Here is an 11,331-nt window from a genome sequence, read left to right as displayed (position 1 = left end):
AATTATCTGATTTAAACCAGGTCTATTTCAATGTTGATTAAACAGGAGCAAAAAAAAAAAAAAAAAAAAAAAAAAAAAAAAAAAAACCTTGGTGAGCATCACTAAACTGGTTTGTTGTTTCTTTTCGTAATGTGCAAACAGAAATGAAACCAAACATGATTTGTGTGTCAGTTTGAATCTTTCAGCTAACCTGTCACTGATTGGCGCATGAAATAAAAAAAAAAAAAAGCTCGGTCTACGCGTGCATATATCCCAGCCCACTGGGACCTGCTGTCCATCTGTTTACAGCAAGCGACTGTTCAGTTCGTTTCTAAGAAACGGATAAATTTACTGGGTATTCTTTAAACGCTATTCACATATTCATGAAAAACCGCAATTATCAGTTGCTGTGAAGTCTCTCTGTTAGATTTTGTGTATTTTTGGGGATAATCGTACTTGCTGCCGGTTTGGGTGCGGCCAGGGAAGGAGGAACCCATTGGGGATGCAGTAGAACAAAATAATATCTCAATTGATTTTTTTTTTTTTTTTTGGAATCTACACAGCCCTATAAAAACATGCAGAAGATGTTATTTCTATCTCTTTTGTTATTACTCTTCAACGGTAAGTGGTTTTCTGTCTTAGAAGTTGAAATGATGTTTTGTTTCATTTCAGATATCAGCTGCGACAAGTGCACTGTAAAATGTATTCCAATCCCACCTGAATCAGTCGCCATCAACACCTGCTGGAGACGACTGTTATATATACTCACTTTAACGCGCACATCTTTATCCGGTGTTCACTGCAGCGAGAAAAATCGAAACGTTCTTAAACGCTTAATGTGAAAAACGTTTCAACATGGTTTAATGTGCAATGACAATATTGGAAGATCCAATTCAGTATACACTTAATTGATGCATAGCTTGCTCTGTACGTTCAAGCAGATGATTTGTATCTGAACACAACGTGTTAAATAAAACACCAAATTAAAATAAATAAATAAAATAAAACAAAATAAAATAAAATAAAATAAAATAAAATAAAATAAAATAAAATAAAATAAAATAAAAATAAAGTAAAATAAGAACACGCCGGAGACCGGGGATGGTTGTAACACGGACCTAGTTCCCTTCATACATGCTCAGTTTAGTTCTTATTCCACTAGTGAGGAAGTAGAGCCATATGGCAGAACCAGCAGATTTTAGAAGAGGAGGGAAAAATGCTAGCCTACTCTCTCACCTTGGTAAATACCATAACGTGGACATATGGGGTGAACTGAACATTTCACTCCTTGTGTTTGAAACTAAACTGTTTGTGCTGGAGAGATAACAGCCATGCAATTGAATAGCACCAATTTAAGAATTCCAATATACACACCATCCCTGATCTCCCCTAGCCTAATGTACTAAGACAGTGCATTAAGAAGGCATTACTGACGGTGCACATACAGGCACTTTTGCTATTGGTATTTGCTATTTTATGGACGGAAAAAAAGGTCGTCTCATCTCCCATTCCCTTTAAGAGCCAGTTGCGCTTGCGCCATGGCAGATTCGCTAATTACACGGCTGAATTTGCTAGAACAAAGACTGAACGGTTTCCAGAGAGCAGGGCGGAGCCAAAAGGGGGTGGGGGGCATTCACGGGCCAAGAGCACTCAAATGAGTTACTGTGCACCCCCTTTCAGAAACCTCCCCTCCTGGATGAACGTGATCGTTTTCGAAGGAAAAAAAAAAAAAAACAAAAAACAGCTAGCATAAAAAAGCAACTGACTATCCATAATAACATGTAGACATTTTTATATTTATGTACACAATAATAATCTTTTACATTGTAATCCTTTCATTTTTAATATTTGGCATGTCTGTGTGCTGCTGCGCGTCCCTGTGTTTGTAATAAGCAGAGTGTATGTGCACCCTTTAAGGCGTACGATCACACCGGTGTGATTCGAACATTCAGCGCATCACGTGATCAGCTGCTGAATTCAAATCTGCTTTGGCACTTTGGCTGACGACATGTTTTATTCATATCATATAAACATTAAGTAGGTAACTATATTACTCTGCTCTTCTCCCAGCTCACTAGAGACTCATTTTAAAGTTTTTCAGGAGGAAAGAATGAATTTGCGTCTAGTATCCCACAGCTCGGATTCAGCGCGAACTAACATGGCGGCGCCCATCACTCAGCATAGATTTTTTTATTTCTTTTTTTTATTTGCACTAAAGAACAACAAGACATACAGTGCGTACAAAACAAACAGTACATACAAAGGATACAAGCAATCTGTCAATAATAAACAAATTATAGACCAAAGATTAACTGAAAGAGTAATACAATAAACAAAATTCTTAAGAAATAGAGAGAAGTCCAAAAGAAAGAAGAAATAAAAACAGAAAAGAGGGCATACAAATAGAAATACAAGTATATTAAGGAAGAATATTAAACATGGCACAAATTCTAGATGTTTTTATAGCTTTCTTGTTCTCACTCGGCATAGATAACTTACACACTCATGATAAAAGTGTTTAAACTTCCAAACATATTTATTTGCACATTTTTCAGAATCTGAATGTCAGATATTTCATAATGACGTGACAAACACAACGCTTCGCCATGGAAACAATAAGGCGATACATTCTAAAATAACGGTCGCCTAAAAAACTCACCCTGAGGGCTCAGCTAAAATATTTTAAACTCACATAAAAAATATTGCCCCACTGACTTTAGAGCAGGTTTCAGTTGGTCAATGGTGCAGACTACTTCAGTTGCCTATAGCAAATAGCAACCCGTCAACATGCGTCTGAATACACCTGTTTTCAGACCAGCATGCCAATGAGCGCACAAATGGTGCATGCGCCGGGTGCATGATAGGGCCCCCTGTCTCATGCAGTGTTTTCAGTTTATTAAGCAGTATCTGTGATTGTTACGTTCTGCCTGTGTGTTTGGTGCAGACACAGCTGAGACAATGTCAGTTATGGAAGGAGATTCTGTCACTTTACACACCAATCGGACAGAAATACTGAACGATGACACTTTACTGTGGGTGTTTGGACCTAAAGGCTTTGTCATATCTCAGATAACGAGAAAGAACGACCTGACCTCTCTTTTCATCACCGATGATGTGGGATTCAGAGACAGATTGCAAGTAGACCAAAAAACTGGCTCTCTCACCATCAGAAACACTAGAATCAGACACTCGGGACAATATAAACTAACCATCTCTAGAGAAAGGACTACGACTAAGATGTTTAATGTTGCTGTAATTGGTGAGTATCTCAAGAATACCCCTTTTCATTCAGTATAATAGTGATCTTGTTTCAGGTTTCATGATTTATGTATTTTCCCAATGTTCTGATCTAATTTGTATTCCAGGTGTGGTTGGTGAGACGGGTGGAGTGAAGTCAGTATCAGTGATGGAGGGAGATTCTGTCACTTTACAAAATGATGTTACTGAAGTACAGAGAGATGATCTGATAGTGTGGAGGTTTGGGGATAAAGGCGTCCTTCTTGCTAAAATAGATGTGGAAACTAACGACACTGCATTAAATGTTGCTGATGAGCGATTCAGAGGCAGACTCAAGTTGGATCAGACTGGATCTCTGATTATCACAAACATCAGAACAGAACACACTGGACTTTATGAGCTACAGATCAGAGGCCGTGAGAGTTCACAGCAATTCCTGGTTTCTGTCAGTGGTGAGTCTTAGTATGTAAAACATATCGCGATGATGACGTTCTTCAAAACAGATTTGACTGTTTAAAGTGCACAAATGTTGACAGCCCATTTTGATGTTATTGTTAAATTAAATTGAACAAAACTAAATGAAATTAAAAAATGCTGTAGAAAATTGCAAAAAAATGTCACTTTCAATTACAAAGAAAAGAAACAGCAAGTAACATTTTGAATTACTTGATGTTTTGAAGTAGAAAATCTTAAATAGTATTGTCTTGTCCTCAATAATGTGTTTTATTCCTGAATCATGATCAATATTGTGTTCTTTAATTCACAGCAACCTATATTTGAAATGTTTTCAGATCCTCACATTTACTGTCTCTCCTTAGCTGTTCCTGATCCGGGTCTGTCTCTGGGTATTATAGTTGGCTTAGCTGTTGCCGTTCTGTTGTTCCTAACTACAGTTGTAGCTGGTGTTGTGATTTACTATCACCGCAAGATCTCTAAACTAGAAAATCAAGCGGGTGAGTATTACAGCTGATTCAAGATGAAAACAATGAGTTTTAAGGTGGTTGCAGTATAAGTGGAGTATGAAAACATAATTCAAAAATTCAGCACTCACTCAGGAAAAAGTATCACACAACACTTTGACGTAGACAGGACAAAGGAAATCAGGAACACTAGGAGTATATACGCAAGACCAAACAAGGAATTAGACAACAGGTGACTCAAATACCCTGGGAAAACTGGGTTGTGCCATGCCACAAGAGCTAAAGTTTACACTTTTAAATGTTTAAAATTAAATAAGGTGAAGTTTGGGAAGGGCTGATCATTGTTTTACAAAATAATTGCATGTAAAGATTTGAAATTTTCTAAAAAAAAAAAAAAAAAAACATCACATTTGAAGGGACACCAGGATTGAATTATGCTTTTCTGACTGTTATGCACCTTTGTGAAAGTGAAATATGTCTTTCTAAAGTTAAGCTTGATCTCACACATGTCCAGCTGTGACAGTCATGGAGACTGCAGACGGAGACTCTGTCACTCTACAGACTGATACTAAACTACAGAAAGATGATAAGATACAGTGGTGCTATGAAGAAGACAACAATCTCATTGCTGAAATCAGTGGAGTGACTGGTAAAAAAACATATGATGGTTTTGATGAGAGATTTAGAAGCAAACTGGTGCTGGATGACAATACTGGAGATCTCACCATCAATAACATCAGGAGAATTCACAGTGGGCTCTATAAACTACAGATCAGTGGCAAAAACAGAAAAACCGAATGCAAGAATTTCATTGTTACTGTCAAAGGTGAGTAGATCAGTGATCTGGATGATTTGGATCAATCATTTAGAACAAAAGTTTAATTGCTCTCAACTTTGACAAATTCCCAAAGTTACATTGACAAATGTATGTTTAATTGCTTTTAGATATTTGTTTATTTTAATTGTAATGCCATGTTAGCTTACAATTACAAGAAAATGCAAGCTGGTGAAACTGAGTTGAGTAAATTTCTCTTTGCTCTTTGCTGAACAGAAAGATAAAAAAAAACAATAAAAAATCAGCATTTATCTGAAATACAAAGCGTTTGTAATACATACACTTACACTTAAGTCTGTGTAAAAAAAAAAAAAAACAAAACAAAACAAAACAAAAAAAATAGTTTCAGCTTTAAAAAATGTGTTCGTGCTGCCTTAAAATTTTCAGTTTATTAAACTCAAATATCCACATTTTCATCTAGTACAACTTAATATTTCATGATATATATATATATATATATATATTTATCAGAGGTTGCGCGAGACTTTAACATTGTCCGTCAGTTTAACAGACTGCCATAATCTACAATTACCCATCATTATAATTTTCATAATTTAATTAGAATAAAGCATTCAATTGCTTTTATTTTTGTTCACATTTTCATTTGTAGTCATGAACTTACAGGACCACAGTGCAGTGTTAAAAAACAACAAAATACGCTAGGGCTGGGTAAACAAACAAAAAAAACAACAACAACAAAAAAAATAGATTTCTCGATTGTAATAGATTCTCATTTTAGTGAACAAAAATCTATTCTTAAATCACAATCAGCCTTATGATGTTGTTTTCAGCTGATGAATGAACTGTACATAGTGCGTCTTCCTTCCAAAAAATAGCAATAGGCTAGGCTTTGTATTACTTTTGATATAAAACACATTCAAGCAATAAATATCGTTTTGGCGCTCTTTAGTGTGGCTTGATGGATCGTTGTAGCTTCTGTGTTCTCGTCTGTGCATTGGAAAACATTCGTGACAGTTCTGTTTTTGTTCTGGATCCCCTGCTCTACTGCTGCTATATATATATATATATATATATATATATATATATATAGTGTATGTGATATTGAAAATACAAACTAATAAATTCACACTTTTTTGTCTTCTGTGTTTCTGTTTCTTTGACGTGGAGTGAGGACAATGCCAGTGATGGCGGGAGATTTTGTCACTTTACATGCTGAGGCTGAAATACGGAACGATGATCTGATACTGTGGACGTTTGGAGCTAAAAATTGTCTCGTTGTTAAAGCTGATTCAGGAACGACTAGTATTAGTGAAAATTTCAGAGACAGACTGGAGCTGGACAAGACGACTGGATCTCTGATCATCAGGAACATCAGAAGCGCAGACTCTGGAGTTTATAAACTACAGATCATCAACAGAGAACAGACCACATTCAAGAGATTCGAAGTGGCTTTCACTGGTGAGTAGAACAACATTTATTATAAAAACTATGTATTTATTTATGCAATATATTTGTTTATACAACAACTCCGATCTGTTAAGAAATAGAAATGTTCTTGCAATTAATAATAATACATGCATATATGAAAATGCAGCAAAACTCTTTCTTTCTTTTTAGTTTTATGTGATTGACTATATTGTCTTTTAGGTCCCGCAGGACAACAAGTGAATGAATCCAAGGCTGTAGAGAAGTCACTGTTAAATGAAGAAAATGTGGATGTAGTGAATGAGTGATGCAATAAGACACACCCACCCATGTCAATCATTATGACACCATCACCATTTGCGCTATAACAGCAGATTTGAACCAGTGTGTTGAGCTTTTAAACTCACCTGTAAACACTTGTTTGGTTTTAGATGAATAGGAAAACATGTTTATGAAAGTCTTATAAAATTCATTTTACAAGTGCATACACATCATCCTGAGTACTTTAACAAAACACTAGTTTGACAATGAAGATGCATGTTGAAAATAACTGAAGAACTGCTAAAGATCTACTGATAACTGATAAAGAACGAGCAGATAGACACAAGCCTCGAACTGAACCATTCACTTTATGTCAACATTTTGAAAAAGCATTGTATTGTCTGTAGAGCATCAGCAAGTGTGTAACTTTTTAACGATCTATGGTGCTATAACAGCATTTGGAAAGCTGTGATATGAAACCTAGATACATTTTATTATTTTTATTATTATTATTATTATTATTTTTTTTTTTTTTGGTACATCTGAACTGATTTCAGACAGTTAAGGTGTTGTGAAATAGCCGAACACTGAATAACTTGACACTCCAAGCACTAAGCTGACAATTTCAGGAGTGTTTTTCAATTTCAATTAGTGTAAAGAACATTTTAAAAATCTAATAATTTTCTTTCACTATAGTATAAAAAAAGTCAAATAAAATATATACTGTTTATATACATACTGTTGCTGTTTTGTCTTATGTAGTGTGCTGTGTTGCCTTATAAAATAGTAAAATAATAGAATGTAAACTAATACTGGTACAACATAGTGAAGAAGTCATTTTCCATTGGATGTGTTTTTGTATAATATCCCGTGTCATAGTACAATTTACATTTAATATCTCCAGTGATTTGCTCTGTGTGTGTGAGTGTAACCTGTAATTGTAATGATAATCACCAGTTATTCCAATTAAATACTTTTAAATAGCATTTATTGTCTGTATTGTGTTATATTTTATGTTAAAAAGAAAGTTATGAAAAGAATGTCAAATTTCAGGAGTGAAGAGTTTTGTTATAAAAAAAAAACAAACCAACTTTAGTTATAAAATTATGTGCATTGTTACTTTTTTTCAATTTAGTAATAATGCTGAATTATAGTTAGCGTTTGAAAACACTTAAATTGTGTATAAACTGTGTATAGATAAAACATAATAAAAGCTGACTGATATGATATGGAGAGAATGAGCACCCTCTGCTGGCCGAACTAAAACTACATGCAGCAGCAAACCTTTAACAAGGGGTCTCCTACCTACCAGTGTAATGACGAGGCTCCGGTCTGCTTAGGGACAGCGCATCCTGACAGGGGCGGATCTACCGGAGTGGCACGGGGTGGCAACTGCCACCCTAAGAAAAAGCTGTGCCACCCCACCTGCCACCCCAGAATTATCACAGAATAAAATCACTTTACATTAATACGATAAACACATGCCATTTAAACAGCAATCATTTTATTTCACTTTTTCTGAGTCTTAGTGTGCAAATCTCGAATCAAATCATTAATGTTTGCCAAGTCAGTGAATGCATTTTAAAAACTATTTGTGCGAAGCGGATTGTCTATTGGTGAACTGTCAACAAAATTCTAGCCATGGCAATATTAGTATGTAGCATATCAATTTCTTTCACAAGACTGATTTCTGACAAATAGTCGTCATTAGATTAGGAGAACTGACAGGGATCATATTTATACTTTTACATTTAGCTGTTTAATCTGCTGTTAGTTTTAAGTCCGTATTCACAGACTATAGCCTGCCCTGCTATAATGAATGTGCGTCAAAGCGGTAAAAAAAAAAAAAAAACAAACAAAAAAAAAAAAAACACTAGCATTAACGTTAACTGTTGTCGTTACTTTGATGGACTTTGATGGATTCACTAGCGAACTTGAAGTGACTTACACTTTTCTTTGAAAAAAAAAAAAAAAAAACCTCCTTATGTCCAGCTTCTTTTTTTTTTTTTTTTTTTTTTTTTTGCTGCCGCCATCCTCACATGTATGTCACCCAATACACCTTCTTGCACGGGAAAAAAGCCTCTCACATGATAGCAGGGAAAGGCACAGCCAATCAAAATGTTCATATGTGTTTTGGGGGCGGGAGGACTCAAGGAGAGAACGTGATTTATCCCTTTCTGCGTGTCTAGGTTAATGTTGACAGCACGATTTTTTTTTTTTTTTTTCTTAAGTGGATTAAATTATTGGTGGGGACATTTCAATGGTCGGAGGATATTGGTGGGGACACATCCCCACCGTCCACCCTAAATCTACGCCCCTGCTATAACATCTAATGTTGCAGTTTTCCCGATTGTTAACAAAATGTAACTGACTTTAGTTGCCTCACTTTCCCAAACCATTCATTCAGTTCTCGAAACAAAGACACATTTCTCAGAAAGTTTAACAATAAGTAAGTTAAACATTAAGTAGCAAAACTGGTGACACACAAATCGGAATCTCTGCATCCAACAACGGAGAGAGGAGAGAAATTAACGATTTTACACTGGTGTTATGCTTACAAATACTTTAATGTATTTATTGTTTGCATATCTTGAAACTGTCCCAGGCAGCTTAATTTGCCAATGGTCGTAGAGTGAAATATCCACCAAAATTATCACTATTATTCGTAAATGAACAAAGATGCTAGCTCAGTAAATTAGTAAAATATTAAACGATTTTACAGAGAATCTGATCACCAAGCAATTATGCGATAACACAACTCAGTCGTAACACTGAGTAAATTATTTGATACAAATAATGCATGAAATAAACATTAAAGCAGAAATAATAAAGATGTACGACATCTCTCATTCAAACTTGTTCGCTCCCGCTCTCTCTTCCAGCTCGTCGCATTGGATTGTGGGATATAGTGCTTCAGCAAGTGTACATCGGTTGTACACAAGAAATCAGAATGCATTGTGGGTAAAAAGTATAGTAAACGAATGTAGGGAATGAAGTCGTTCACTCAGAATTCAGACATCACTACAAAATGGCTGACACCCGATATAGTGTAATATATAGTGAAGGAGTGGTTTCGGACACAGCTTAGGTGTTGACTAGAAAGAATACTGGGCATGAGTACATAAATCTAATGTTATTTTTGTCACACTGTACAACAATAATACTCTTTTATTATTATTATAGTAAGGGCTACGTTTATGGTTGGGGTAGGTGTAGACGTTAAACACAGTCTAATTGCTAGAACAATTCATTTCATTGTTAGTTTCCTGTTGGAGTTGTACCCCTTGGGAGAAACGAGCCTTTTGAATTCATTAACACCATTCATACTTTATATAATGGTATTAACAGTTGTGTTTCCTTAGCTTCTGGCACTTCCCCACAATTTTCTGTGGGTCGTGGTATTCGCCATGGGATGCCCCATTTCTCCTTTTCTTTTTCTGTTGTCCGCTAAGCTATTAAGCTTGCATATAAAGCACTCCAATATTAAAGGTATAAATATTGGAGAGAATACAGTGATCATTAGTCAGTTAAACTGATGATACTTGTCTTTTCCTTAAAAATGATCCACAAGTTTCTGTTGCCTTAAATGAATTTAATCTTTTCTCCAAAGCTTTAGGTTTAGTAATAAACTCCAATAAAAGTGAAATTTTATATGTAAATAATTCAAACAAGAATTCTGTCAATGGTATTAAAGTTAAACGTCATGTAAAATATCTTGGGGTTGATATCTGCAGATCAGATTCAGATCATTTCCATCATAATTTAGACCATTTCCATCACCATTTCAGCCAAGACTAGATAATATATATATATATATTTTTAAATTATGTTGTTGGCTGCAGAGAGACTTGACAATTTATGGGAGAATCCTGTTGACTAAGGCTGAGGGTATATTACACCTAGTTTACCCTGCTTTTTCCCTTTATGTTGATCAAAAAACTATTAAATCTATTAACTCTCTGCTATTCCTCTTTATTTGGAAAAACAAGACCTTTCCTTATATTCAAAGGAAAGCTATCATAAGAAATTATAAGGAGGGTGGTCTTAATGCGATAGATTTTGAAGCCATTAACCAGACTTTCAAAATTAACTGGATTAAGTATTTTTTTTATCTAATAATGAGTTACCCTGGTTTTGGATTCCTAACCTAATTTTCAAATGTTGTGGTGGCCTTAAATGTATATTGTCCTATAACTTTAAGTGTAGTAAATTACCTATCAAATTCTCAAATTTTCATAAACAAGCCCTAGAATCCTGGAAGATTGCTTTTAAACACAACTTCTCCCTGCACATGGTAACAAATCACTTTTTTTCATTGAATGGGTGAATCAATATATATATATATATATATATATATATATTGTTTCTGATTTATTCAATGCTCATGGGGACCTTCTTTCCTTTCTTGATTTTGTGTCATTAAAAGGTGCAACAATCTCTGATTAAAAGTATACCTGTCTGTTTGAAAACTTTGTTTAAAGCTCATTTATATTATGGCTGTATAAACAATCATTTTCCTACACTTGCATTCAATGGAGTTCATGTATTAGATAAAAATACATGCTCTTTAGCTTTTTCTTCAACTCCAGGATGTCCCTCAAAAGCACAATCTAAATGGAGAATATGTTTTCCGGACTTTGATTTGAAAAACTTATGGACCTTTCCTCACAGTCTTTTTATTCCAAGTAAAATTAAAGAACTCCATTTCAAAAT

At 35.0% G+C, this 11,331-nt stretch overlaps 1 protein-coding gene across 1 annotated transcript; it reads left to right on the top strand.

Annotated features, from left to right (window-relative positions):
- The first annotated feature begins 266 nt into the window (after positions 1-266).
- On the top strand, positions 267-7,590 carry LOC127159715 (uncharacterized). Its single transcript, XM_051102483.1, has 7 exons — positions 267-600; positions 2,924-3,238; positions 3,345-3,668; positions 4,035-4,169; positions 4,651-4,962; positions 6,100-6,390; positions 6,580-7,590. The coding sequence occupies exons 1-7, from the start codon at positions 555-557 to the stop codon at positions 6,663-6,665; spliced, it is 1,509 nt and encodes a 502-aa protein (XP_050958440.1). The 5' UTR covers positions 267-554; the 3' UTR covers positions 6,666-7,590.
- The last annotated feature ends 3,741 nt before the right edge of the window (positions 7,591-11,331 follow it).

The sequence above is a fragment of the Labeo rohita genome, unplaced genomic scaffold, assembly GCF_022985175.1.
Source record: "Labeo rohita strain BAU-BD-2019 unplaced genomic scaffold, IGBB_LRoh.1.0 scaffold_245, whole genome shotgun sequence".
In the NCBI taxonomy this organism is placed as follows: Eukaryota; Metazoa; Chordata; class Actinopteri; order Cypriniformes; family Cyprinidae; genus Labeo; species Labeo rohita.
The sequence above is the reverse complement of the archived record's forward strand: the minus strand, read 5'-3'. Positions and strand labels throughout refer to the sequence as shown.